Source organism: Haemorhous mexicanus, chromosome 31 (genome assembly GCF_027477595.1).
Source record: "Haemorhous mexicanus isolate bHaeMex1 chromosome 31, bHaeMex1.pri, whole genome shotgun sequence".
NCBI classification, from domain to species: domain Eukaryota; kingdom Metazoa; phylum Chordata; class Aves; order Passeriformes; family Fringillidae; genus Haemorhous; species Haemorhous mexicanus.
This window is the reverse complement of record NC_082371.1, coordinates 2,370,439-2,383,282: the sequence shown is the minus strand read 5'-3', so window position 1 is coordinate 2,383,282 and position 12,844 is coordinate 2,370,439. Positions and strand designations below refer to the sequence as shown.

At 62.2% G+C, this 12,844-nt stretch overlaps 2 protein-coding genes and 1 long non-coding RNA gene across 3 annotated transcripts in view; all 3 read left to right on the top strand.

The window, feature by feature from the left end:
* Positions 1 to 12,844, top strand: part of LOC132340386 (B-cell receptor CD22-like) — a 31,887-nt gene that overhangs the window by 17,540 nt on the left and 1,503 nt on the right. The gene's annotated exons all lie outside the window — the stretch shown is intronic.
* Positions 6,482 to 7,761, top strand: LOC132340399 (uncharacterized). The gene is made up of 4 exons (XR_009489847.1): positions 6,482 to 7,090; positions 7,428 to 7,449; positions 7,540 to 7,619; positions 7,705 to 7,761. It is a non-coding gene; the product is annotated as an uncharacterized LOC132340399 (long non-coding RNA).
* LOC132340392 (low affinity immunoglobulin gamma Fc region receptor III-like) lies at positions 10,638 to 12,736 on the top strand. The gene is made up of 3 exons (XM_059871397.1): positions 10,638 to 11,451; positions 11,692 to 11,949; positions 12,087 to 12,736. The coding sequence occupies exons 1-3, from the start codon at positions 11,007 to 11,009 to the stop codon at positions 12,449 to 12,451; spliced, it is 1,068 nt and encodes a 355-aa protein (XP_059727380.1). The 5' UTR covers positions 10,638 to 11,006; the 3' UTR covers positions 12,452 to 12,736.

Below are 12,844 nucleotides of genomic sequence, written 5' to 3'. Positions count from 1 at the left end.
TCCAGCAGCGCCCGCGCCGGCACCTGCAGCACCAGATTGTCTGGGGGACAGAGGGGTCCTGTCACACTGATGGCACCAGGACCCATCACTGGGTCACACCCAGGGCACCAGTGGCCTCCAATTCTAACACGATGTTCCCCCACATTGGGATGTTCTGGGATGTCCCCAGAGCAGGGGACAGGCTCTGGTCACACACGAGGTGACCCATGGAGGAGAGCCCACCCAGAGCCCTTGGGCTCCCCGCAGGTGCCAGGCTGGGGACACCCAAACACCCCTCACCGTGTGAGACTGTCACGGGGGGACTGCGCCCACTGCCGGGCCTGTCACAGGTGTAGGTGCCACTCAGGGTGACAGTGAGGCAGTCGATTCCCTGCTGCCACCAGCGCTGCCCGTCCCTGTACCAGGTGGTGTCACCAGCGGTCCCTGAGCCGTGGCAGGTCAGTGTCACCTGGTCCCACAGCACCGGTGGCCTCCAGGGGGCTCCAGGAGGAGCTGGGTGGTCTGGGCACCTGCGGATGACAGGGGACACCAGCCTGGCAGGGCCAGCGCGGGGCTGGGGACAGCGGGGTGGGGCCATGGCATCCCCCGAGGACTCACCAGCGAGGCAGAGGGTCTGGGCTGGAAGGGAGAAGGGACAGGGCTGGGTGGGGGTGGCACTGCAGGGACAGCGGCTCACGAGTTACAGGGTGTGGGGGCTGTCCCAAAACTGTCCCCATGGGGAGAGCAGTTCTTGTGGGTAAACGTGTCTGGGTGGTCCCCAAAAGATTTGGCGTGGCAGGGTGACATGTCTGTGTCACAGCCACCCGTGTGCCACATCCCTGTGGCACAGACACATTGGGAACAGGGACACTGAGGCCACCGTGGGCTGAGGCACAACATGGGGACACTGTGGGCACCCCGGGCACGAGGACACCACAGACACAGCCCATGCTGGCCCAGGTCACCACCACCAGCTCAAGATCCCATCCCCATCATCCCATCCCCATGGCCACATCCTCACCGTTCTTGTCCCCTTTTGTCCCTCCATCCCAGTTCCCTTGTACCTGACCCCAGAGCTACCTGAGCCCAAAGGTGCCACTCCCCACATTCCTGTCCCCACATCCCCATCCCCAAATTCCTGCCCCATGTTCCTGTCCCCAAAACCACCCTACATCCCCAGTCCCACCAAGGTCCGCTGTGGGTAACACGGACTGGCACTGCTGGCCTTGGGGACCTCAGGGGAACCCCTGTGCCCCCCTCTGCCCCCTCCCCTCCCCATCTCTGGGGTGTCAGGCCCGTGCCGGGGGCACTCACCCCACAGGAGCAGTGCCACCTTCCCGGCCATCCCGCTGTCCCCAGCCATGTGCACTGGCTGTCACTCGCTGCTGTGGCTGTCCCCTGGCTGGTGGCTCTTTGGATGAAGGGGAAGGAAGCGAGGTCAGGTCTCGCCCTCGTGCGTAGGTGGCACCTGGTGGGGGCAGGGTGGCCACAAGCTGGGCACAGGAAGGGGACGAGCTTGGGTGTGAAAAGTTGGGACATGGGGTTCCAAGGAGGCGGGTCTCAGGGTGTTTGGGGAGCCAGGGATGGGTGTCCAGGGGAATGGGGTGTCCCAGAGGAATGGGGTTTCCCAGGGATTGGGTCCCAGGGGATGGGGATGCTGAGGAGGGGGAGTCACTGGGAATGGGGGTGGGCCATGGGAAAGAGGGCCCTGGGAGGGTCAAGGTGCTGGGAAAAAGAGGATTGCAGAGGATGGAATGAAGAGGAGAGGGTTCCTTGGGAATGAGGTGCTGGGCCATGGAGATCCTGGGGAATGGCAGGGCTGGGATGGGGGTCCCAGGGCTGATGGGATATAAGGAATGTGCGTCCCATGGTTCAGTTCCCAGGGAAATGAGGGTGCCAGGGATGGGCAGTGGCTGGGTGAGACCGTGGGTCTCAGCTCCTTCCCTGGGTGCCTCAGATTTTGGGGTGATCCAGAGCACAGCACAATCCCCAGAAGGTGCTGGTGGCCTGGGGGTCACCCCAGACAGATTCTGAGGGTCTCCGGGACTCTGTCCTCACACTCCCAGGGACTTTTCCCTCTCTTTTTTTCCATTTTTATCATTTAACCCTTCAATTACACGAGCCCCCAGTTCATGCCTTGATTATCCTGGAGAGCACCTGAGCAGTGAATGGGCTGGGGGCAGCCCGGGGTGGGGGAAGCAGGGGTGAGGGGTCTGCAGGGAGGGCTGGGCAGGCTGTGGGGTTGGGGGTGTCTGGCTGTGCCCCCTCAACACTTTCACTTTCTCTCTCCTGCAGCAGAAGGAAGAGGCCGTTTGACACCTTTGTCACATTGTGGGGGCAGGTTCTGTCCTGGGGGAGCACATCTGGGGGGCTCCCGTCCTGGGGGGATGCTGTCCTAGGGGGGACACATGGTGGCGCAGGGGGTCCTGTCCTGGGGGATGGCAGCTCTGGGGGGGGTCCAGACTTCTCCATTCTTGCTCATCTCCTGCAGGATCTGAGCCTCCAAGAGCAGCTGGGGAATGGAGCCCAGGGCAGGAAGGAGAGCCCAAACTCTGCTCCTTGAAGCCAGCAGCCACCCAAGGATGGGGACCAGCCCTGGGCCAGCCCCACTGCACAGGGATGGCCATTGCCCAGCCCTGCTCTGCCCAGCCCCTGCTGGCAGCCAGCACATCAGGGTCCCCCCTGCCCCCTTGGCTTTGATTCTGGCAGCTTTAGAGCTGCTGCAGAGTGGAGAATTCTGTGAGGGGAAAAAGGCCTGCCTGTGGTTTGCTCAGCCCTGCAAGAAGCACAAACCCCAAAGGGAGCCCAAGCAGTGGCTCTGGGAGGGCCTTTGATGGTTTTCAGAGCAGGGCTGGCTGGAAACCCCCCTATGCAAGGGCAGCTGTGAGGGAACCAGTCCGGAAATGCAGCAATTGATCGTTTTGTCCCTTTGCCCAAGGCACTGAGAGAAACCACAAAACTACTGCAAAGACAACAACAAACTGTTCAACAACCTGACCTGAGGCACACAGGGGCATTTCCACAGATTCCTGTGCACTGTCCCAAGGATGGACAGAGCTTCTCTCCATCCTCCATGGGAAGTCAATCAAGTTTCAAGGTGGGAATGAGAAAAACGTGGAGAGTTCCTAAAGATGGCCCAAGAAAAGGCTTCCTTGGGGGCTGGGTTGCTGCCCAGCAGGCAGGGAACAATCCCATGGAGCTGTTGGACACTCAGGGACATTCCACACTCTGCGTCATCCACAAGCAAACGCTGCTGTGGGATGAACAAGGGGCTGCTAAAGGGAATAAAAGTCTCCTTTCATTGTGATTTGTTTGTGTTTTTATTGTGAGTGACTTGTTGGGAAAGCAATGGATTCTCTAAACCAGAGCATTTTATACCTTGCCAGTTTGATTTTTGCCATGTTTGTACTTTTTTTGGGGAAATAATGGTGTGGGAAAAATTTTTGCTTTTATTCTATGAATGTGTAATTTTGTCCCAACCAATTGGGCATCAAGTGTTGCCTGGGATGGCTGAGCCAGGAAATGGGGGGACCTGACCCAGGGGTGTGTGGGGCAGGGACACAGAGACCCCCAGGGCAACCCTGGGGTGCTGCAGGTGTGGGGGCTGTGCTGGGCTCTGGGTCACCCCAAAATCTGAGATACTCTGGGAAGGAGCTGTGACCCCTGTGCCCACCCACCAACTGCCTACACCTGGAAGTGACATTTCCCTGGGCACCCAACCAAGGCATCCCCATTCCTTGTGTCCCCCCAACCCTGGGACCTCCATCCCAGTACTGACACTCCCCAGGATCTCCATGGCCCAGCACCTCATTCCCAAGGAACCCTCTCCTGTTCATTCCATCCCCTGCAATCCTCCTTCCCCCAGCACCTTGATCCTCCCAGGACCTCCATTCCAACAGGACCCCATTCCCATTCCCCATTCCTCCGTTCCCACTGGAGACACCATTCCTCCATCATCCCCATCCCGTGACTCCAAATCCCTGGAGCCCACGTTCCCCTGGCACTCCCATCCCTGACTCCCCCCAGCCCTGGGCACCCCCCATTCCTCTGGGATGCCCCATTCCCCTGGACACCCATCCCTGGCTCCCCAAATCCCCTGAGCCCCCACTCCTGAGAAACCCCATGTCCCACCTTGTCCCACCCAGCCTTCTCCCCATCCTGTGCCCAGCTTGTGGCCACCCTGCCCCCACCAGGTGCCACCTACACACGAGGGTGAGACCTGACCTCGCTTCCTTCCCCTTCATCCGAAGAGCCACCAGCCAGGGGACAGCCACAGCAGCGAGTGACAGCCAGTGCACATGGCTGGGGACACCGGGATGGCCGGGAAGGTGGCACTGCTCCTGTGGGGTGAGTGCCCCTGGGCACGGGCCTGGCACCCTGGGGATGGGGAGGGGAGGTGGCACAGGGGGGCTGTGGGGTCCCCTGAGGTTCCCAATGCCAGCAGTGCCAGAGCATGAGTTGACCAGAGCCATGAGGTGGCTGTGGGGACAGTAGAGAGGGGACAGGAATGTGAGGACATTAATAAGGGGACAGAGATTTGGGGAGGCATCATGGGGCTGGTGTGGGTGACCTGGGCCAGCACGGGGTGGCCGTGACATCCCCAGTTCAGGAGTGTCCACAGTGTCCTTGTGTCCTGCCTGAGCAAGGGCTAGACAAGGTTTTTCTGTCTCCAAGGGGTCCATGTCACACAAGGACACTTTGGGGACAGCCCCCAAACCCTGTACCCCATGTGCCTCTGTCCCCACGGTGCCACCCCCACCCAGCCCTGTCCCTTCTCCCTTCCAGCCCAGACCCTCGGCCTCGCTGGTGAGTCCTCAGGGGATGCCATGGCCCCACCCCGGTGGCCCCAGCCCCACGCTGGCCCTGCCAGGCTGGTGTCCCCTGTCACCCACAGGTGCCCAGACCACCCAGCTCCTCCTGGAGCCTCCCTGGAGGCCACCGGTGGTGTGGGACCCAGTGACACTGACCTGCCAGGGCTTGGGGACCGCTGGTGACACCACCTGGTACAAGGACGGGCAGCGCTGGTGGCAGAAGGGAGGCGACCATGTCACTGTCACCAAGAGTGGCACCTATGAGTGTGACAGACCCGGCAGCGGGCGCAGCCCACCTGTGACAGTCTCACATGGTGAGGGGGGTTTGGGTGTCCCCAGGCTGGAACCCACAGGGAACCCGAGGGCTCTGGGTGGGCTCCACTCCATGGGTCACCTCGTGTGTGACCAGAGCCTGTCCCCTGCTCTGGGGACATCCCAGAGCACCCCAGTATGGGGGAACCCTGTGTTGGAATTGGGGACCCCTCGTGCTCAGGGTGTGACTCAGTGGGGGGTCCCGGTGCCATCAGCTCTGACAGGACCCCTCTGTCCCACAGACTGGCTGGTGCTGCAGGTGCCAGTGCGGGAGCTGCTGGAGGGGGACACGGTGACACTGCGCTGCCGGGGCTGGCAGAACCCGGTCACCAGGGTGTCCTTCTACCGCGAGGGGGAGAAACTGAGGGGGCTCCGCGATGGCACCGAGCTGTCCCTGTCCCCTCTGCAGCTGAGCCACAGCGGTAACTACAGCTGCAAGGGCCAGGTGGCATACTGGGTGTTGCATGAGTCAGCACCGGTGACAATGACAGTGCACGGTGAGCACCCCAGAGCACCCCAGTGTGGGGAGTGCTCCGTGTTGGGATTGCGGGTCCCTGGTGATTGGGGTGTTACCTAGTGGGGGGATCCCCATGAAAACGGGACCCCTAGTGTGACAGGACCCCCGTGTCCCACAGCCAGGTTAGAGTTGCAGATGTCGGCGCAGGAGCTGCTGGAGGGGGACACGGTGACACTGCGCTGCCTGCGCTGGCAGAACAACCCGGTCACCGGAGTGCGATTCTATCATGGGGACAAGGAGGTGGGGAGGCCCCTCAATGGGACCGAGCTGTCCCTGTCCCCTCTGCAGCTGAACGACAGTGGAAACTACAGCTGTGAGGGCCGGGTGGACTCCGGAGTGTCACTGTGGGCAAAGTCGGCACCAGTGACAGTGACAGTGCACGGTGAGCACCCCCTCGGCTGGAACTCCAATCTCCTGACACCCCCACAGCCACTTCCCAGCAGACTCAGAGTCACAGTCCTCACCTCCCCTCTCCTTCCCTGAGCTCTTCTCGCTGCCGGTGCTGGAGGGTCCCGCCGAGCCCACCCTGGGGTCCCCCCTGACTCTCAGCTGCCTCAGCACCCCCAGCCCCCTACGGCCCCCAGCCCCATTCCTGCACGTGTTCTATCGGGACGGGCAGGTGCTGGGGGGCCCGCAGGTGTCCCCGCAGCTGCTGGTGCCCTCCGTGGGGGTCTCCCACTCGGGGAATTACAGCTGCCAGGTGCGCTCCGAGAGGGGGAACGTGCGGAAGAGCAGTGCCCGGCTCCGCGTCACGGTGCTCAGTGAGTGCGGGGATGGGCATGGGGATCACCCCCAGCCTTCCTCCGTCCTCTTCATGGGGACGACCATGTCCCCTAGACACCTTTCTTGCGTTCCCCTTCTCTGCCCTTTGTCCCCTCAACCCTCTATGGTGTGACCCCACACATGACATCCCACCCCCACACCCATCTCCCCCATCCCTGTCCCCCCACACCAGCTGCCAGACCCTCCCTGTGCCCTCAGCCCTGTCTCTGTCCCCACAGTGCCCGTGGCCAATGCCACCATCATCCCCAGTCCCCTGGCACACCAGGTGCACCCAGGTGACAACGTGACGCTGCACTGCTCAGTGCAGGTGGGCTCAGCCCCTGTCACCTTCACCTGGCTGTGGAACGGGCAGGAGGTGGCCCGGGGTCCCCTCCTGGAGCTCAGGGACATCGATGTGGGACATTCGGGCACCTACCAGTGCGTGGCCACCAACCAGCTGGGACAGGACGGGCACCGCGTGTTCCGGGCATTCAGCCCTGAGCTGGCACTGACAGTGAAAGCATGGGGACACAGGGACAAAGGTGGGGTCACATGGGGTCCCCGGGGTGTTCAGGACCCCCGAAATAATGGGTGACCCCATTGTGTCCCCCTCTATCTCTTGCAGTGGCCGCAGGGGTCGGTTGGGCCCTTTTGTTCCTGCTCCTGCTCGTGGGTGTCATTGTGGCCTGGCACCGGTGGCACCTCCTGGGTAGGTGACAATGGGGGGATGGGGGTCCCAGGGAGCGGTAGAGGTTCCCAGAACTGTGACCTTGTTTGGGGATCCAGTAGGGTTTGGGGAGACACAGGGGGTCCTGCAGCAATGTTGGGGGTTCTTTCAGTGGCCCTGAGTTTGATTGGGGTTCTCTGTCCCTGCTGGGCTTTGGGTTCTTGGTTGTGGGCACTGGGGATGTTCCTGAATTCTGGGGGGCACCTGATATATTTGGGGGTCCTGTGGGGAATTTGTGGGTCCCGTGGGGGTTCAGGAATCCTGAGAGGGGTCAGGGACCTGGGACCCCACAGTCACCCTTCCCCACTTTCCCCTGCAGCGGCCAGGAAGAACCAGGAAAGGTGAGTGGGGGGTTCAAACCACCCTCTCCCCTTTTCCCCCAACCCCCAACAGCTCCCATTCCCTCCCCCATATCCCCTTTATTCCCTCAGGGCCCCCCCGGATCCCCCGGACCCCCCAGAGGAGGGGCAGGTGCTGTACACCCACGTCGTGGTCACCAAGAGGGCAGGGGGTGAGTATGGAGGGGACACATGCAGAGGGACACGTCACCCACGAGTGTCACCCTACCCAGATCCCACAGCCCATGTCTCTTGCAGTGTCCCCCCGTGCCACCACCCTCCAGGATCCCCAGGTGACCTACGCCGAGCTGAGGGGACACCAGGGACGACGGCGGGAACCTGGTGACATCTACGGGAATGTGCTGTGACACTGGGGGGATCTGGGGGGCACTGGGGGTCCCCACCCACGGGCACCAACTCGTGTCTGTGCTGCCACCAAAAACTGCCCCTCTCCCTCCCCGTGGGGGCACAAAGATCCCAAAGGGCTGAGAGAAGAACAATTTCCTGAAACAGCAACAAGAGAGAATAAAACCAACAGCAACAGCAACAAGGTTCAGAGTCCAAATTGTCACACAAGGAACGATTTACTGGGAAAGCCAACAAAAAGTAACAAACCACAGACATTTCCAAAAGTTGGCTGGGCCCTGTGCCTTCCTTGCTCTGATGGCCAAAGTGCCTTCACGAGGCTCTGGATTCTCTTCTCCCCTGTCCCAAACCCCTCCTCTGCCCTGTTCCCAACACCAGGATGTCACAAAGGCCCTGTGGGGGTTCTGGAGTCTCCCCCTTTGCCAGGGGAGTCGGGATCATGCCATGGCACAGGGTGGGGTGTCAGAGACAGGAAAAGTTTGATGTCTGGAGACATTTTGGAGCAGCTGTGTGTGTCAGGGGTGGGTCATGCCTTGCTTTTGGTGAGACAGGGCCCCATCTGTCCATCAGTCTGTCAGCCATGGCACACTGGGGACAGTGTGACACTCTGCCAATGCCAGCTCCTGAGTGGCTGGGTGACCAGAAGTGCCAGCTGGGGAGAGGGCCCTTAGTGACCGAACTGGCTTAAAAGGCAGAGCATGAGGTGGCAAAGTCCCTGACCCTGTCTGCTCTTGGGGTATCTGTCCCATCCATGCTGGAACCCAGGAATTGGCAACTCATTTAAAGAGAAATGTCCATCAAGGAAAGTGGGAACGTTCCTGGAATGGAAAGAAGACCCATGTGGAAGGACGTGTTTAATTTCAAAAATGAAGGGGCTTCCAGGCCAAAGTGCAGGAAAAGGAATTACAGCTCTTTACTGGGAAATTTATAAACCAGAACAGAACCAACAACACAAACACAGAACTTTCCCTCCCGCCCAGCGCTGTTGGTTTTTGTGGCAGTGATAACCGCGGCCAGCAGGGGGCGCTGCAGGGAGCACTCCCGGCCAGCAGGGGGCGCTGCAGGGAGCACTCCCGGCCAGCAGGGGGCGCTGCAGGGAGCACTCCCGGCCAGCAGGGGGCGCTGCAGGGAGCACTCCCGGCCAGCAGGGGGCGCTGCAGGGAGCACTCCCGGCCAGCAGGGGGCGCCCCGCTCGAGCTCCATCCCCTCAGGGGCCATGGCGGCCTCACACGGGAGGCAGGAGGGGAAATCGCTCCTTTGGCCAACTCACGGGCACCAATCGGTCCCGGCACCACCACCGGCAGCGGGCAGAAGCCGCCAAGGCAGCAGGTTGGATCCCAGTGCCCACTGGCAGCGTAGCAGTGTCCCGGGGCCTGGTACATGCCCTGCCCAACACCCGCGGCCGCTCTCCATGGTCCCGGATGGAAGGAAGGCAGCGCCTGAGCCCAGGCAGGTCTCGGGCCCACAGCAGCACCTCTGGTGGCTTTACAGCACAATTCCTGCAAAGCCTCAGCCTTTCCCTCAGGTGAGGAGGGCAGGGATGGAGCAGCTTTGGGGACACCTGGAATCCACACAGGGTCACTCCCCACAGCCCCACCATGGCCGCCGGCAGAGCCCCTGCTCGATATTTCTGCATGGTTCCCTCTTATCTGATGGCCCCAGGCTGAGTCAAAACATTCTTTCTGGAAGGTTCCCAATGCCTGCAGGTTTTGTTCAAGAAGGAATGTCCCAGGTCAGGCTTTTGAGCAGAGTGTTGTGGGATATGCAGTAGTCTGTGGTTCTCTCAGTCCCTTACCAAGAGGAACAAATGATCAATTGCTGCATTTCCGGACTGGTTCCCTCACAGCTGCCCCTGCAGGGGGGGTTTCCAGCCAGCCCTGCTCTGAAAACCATCAAAGGCCCTCCCAGAGCCGCTGCTTGGGCTCCCTTTGGGGTTTGTGCTTCTTGCAGGGCTGAGCAAACCACAGGCAGGCCTTTTCCCCCACAGAATTCTCACCTCTGCAGCAGCTCCACACACCCAGAGCCCCTCGGAATCTGCCCGGCGAGTCCCACAGCCTTCCAGCACCTTGTGGGGGCTGTGCTGGGCCCTGGTTCACCCCAAAATCTGAGGCACCCAAGGAAGGATCTGAGACCCACAGGCCCACCCAGGCACTGCCCACCCCTGGCACCCTCATTCAACCAGAAATCAAACCATGGGAGCCCCATTCCTCAGGTGCCACCTTGCCTGGGACCCCCATCCCAGTTCTGACACTCCCCAGGATCCCATGGCCCAGCACCCCATTCCCAAGGAACCCTCTCCTGTTCATTCCATCCCCTGCAATCTCCCTTCTCTGAGGACCTTGATTGTCCCTGGACGGCTATTCACATGGGACCACCCCCTTTTCCCCAGCATCTCCATCCCATGGCCCCAAATCCTGGAACCCTCGTTCCCCTGGGACTCCCATCCCTGAGTCCCCCCAGCCCTGGGCACCCCATTCCCATGGCACCCCCACGTTCCCAGTGACTCCCCCTCCCCAGCACCCCGATTACCCAGGGACCCCCCAGGCCTGGGAAACCCCATTCCTTTGGGACCCCCCATTCCCCTGGACACCCATCCCTGGCTCCCCAAATCCCCTGAGCCCCCACTGAGAAACCCCATGTGCCACCTTGTCCCACCCACGCTCGTCCCCTTCCTGTGCCCAGCTTGTGGCCACCCTGCCCCCACCAGGTGCCACCTACGCATGAGGGCGAGACCTGACCTCGCTTCCTTCCCCTTCATCCGAAGAGCCACCAGCGAGGGGACAGCCACAGCAGCGAGTGACAGCCAGTGCACATGGCTGGGGACAGCAGGATGGCCGGGAAGGTGGCACTGTTCCTGTGGGGTGAGTGCCCCTGGGCACGGGCCTGACACCCCAGGGATGGGGAGGGGAGATGGCACAGGGGGGCTGTGGGGTCCCCTGAGGTTCCCAATGCCAGCAGTGCCAGAGCATGAGGTGACCGGAGCCATGGGGTGGCTGTGGGGACAGTAGAGAGGGGACAGGAATGTGAGGACATTAATAAGGGGACAGAGATTTGGGGAGTCATCATGGGGCTGGTGTGGGTGACCTGGGCCAGCACGGGGTGGCCGTGACATCCCCAGTTCAGGAGTGTCCACAGTGTCCTTGTGTCCTGCCTGAGCAAGGTCTAGACAAGGTATTTCTGTCCCCAAGGGGTCCATGTCACACAAGGACACTTTGGGGACAGCCCCCACACCCTGTACCCCATGTGTCTCTGTCCCCACGGTGCCACCCCCACCTAGCCCTGTCCCTTCTCCCTTCCAGCACAGACCCTCGGCCTCGCTGGTGAGTCCTTGGGGGATGCCATGGCCCCACCCCGCTGTCCCCAGCCCCGTGCTGGCCCTGCCAGGCTGGTGTCCCCTGTCACCCACAGGTGCCCAGACCACCCAGCTCCTCGTGGAGCCCCCCTGGAGGCCGGCGGTGCTTTGGGACCCAGTGACACTGACCTGCCAGGGCTCGGGGACCGCCGGTGCCACCACCTGGTACAGAGACGGGCAGCGCTGGGGGCAGAAGGGAGGCAACCACTTCACTGTCACCGAGAGTGGCACCTACAGGTGTGACACCCCGGGAAGCAGGCGCAGCCCACCCGTGACAGTCTCAAATGGTGAGGGGGGTTTGGGTGCCCCCAGCCGGGCACCCGCGGGGACCCCGAGGGCTCTGGGTGGGCTCCGCTCCATGGGTCACCTCCTGCGTGACCAGAGCCTGTCCCTTACTCTGGAGACATCCCAGAGCATCCCAGTATGGGGGAACCCCGTCTTGGAATTGGGGACCTCTGGTGCTCACTGTGTGACTCAGTGGGGGGTCCTGGTGCCATCAGCTCTGACAGGACCCCTCTGTCCCACAGACGATCTGGTGCTGCAGGTGCCGGTGCTGGCGCTGCTGGAGGGGGACACGGTGACACTGCGCTGCCGGGGCTGGAGGAACCGCACGGTCACCAGGGTGTCCGTCTACCGCGAGGGGGAGAAACTGAGGGGGCTCCGCGGTGGGACCAAGCTGTCCCTGTCCCCTCTGCAGCTGCACCACAGTGGCAGCTACCGCTGCACGGGCCTGGTGGGATCCTGGGTGTTGCATGAGTCAGCACCGGTGACAATGACAGTGTACGGTGAGCACTCCAGAGCACCCCAGTGTGGGGAGTGCTCCGTGTTGGGATTGGGGGTCCCTGGTGATCATGGTGTGACCCAATGGGGGGATCCCGATGAAAACGGGACCCCCAGTGTGACAGGACCCCGTGTCCCACAGCCAGGTTAGAGTTGCAGGTGTCGGCGCGGGAGCTGCTGGAGGGGGACACGGTGACACTGCGCTGCCTGCGCTGGCACGACAACCCGGTCACCGGAGTGCGATTCTATCATGGGGACAAGGAGGTGGGGAGGCCCCTCAATGGGACCGAGCTGTCCCTGTCCCCTCTGCAGCTGAACCACAGTGGAAACTACAGCTGCGAGGGCTGGGTGGACTCTGGAGTGTCACCGTGGGCACAGTCGGCACCAGTGACAGTGACAGTGCATGGTGAGCACCCCCTCGGCTGGAACTCCAATCTCCTGACACCCCCACAGCCCCTTCCCAGCAGACTCAGAGTCACAGTCCTCACCTCCCCTCTCCTTCCCTGATCTCTCCCCGGTGCCGTTGCTGGAGGGTCCCCCCGAGCCCAGCCTGGGGTCGGCCCTGACTCTCAGCTGCCTCAGCACCCCCAGCCCCCTGAGGCCCCCCGCCCCCCTCCTGCACGTGTTCTACCTGGACGGGCAGGTGCTGGGGGGCCCACAGGTGTCCCCGCAGCTGCTGGTGCCCTCCGTGGGGGTCTCCCACTCGGGGAATTACAGCTGCCAGGTGCGCTCCGAGGGGGGGAACGTGCGGAAGATCAGCGCCCGGCTCCGCGTCACGGTGCGCAGTGAGTGCGGGGATGGGCACGGGGATCGCCCACAACCTTCCTTCGTCCTCTTCTTGGGGACGACCATGTCGTTCCAGACACCGTTCTTGCGTCCCTCTTCTCTGCCCTTTGTCCC

Coding starts and splice junctions, on each gene's coding strand:
- LOC132340392 (XM_059871397.1), top strand. CDS start 11,007: ATGTCACACAAGGACACTTTGGGGACAGCCCCCACACCCTGTACCCCA. Junction 11,452..11,691: donor ACCCGTGACAGTCTCAAATG/GTGAGGGGGGTT, acceptor TCTGTCCCACAG/ACGATCTGGTGCTGCAGGTG. Junction 11,950..12,086: donor GGTGACAATGACAGTGTACG/GTGAGCACTCCA, acceptor CGTGTCCCACAG/CCAGGTTAGAGTTGCAGGTG.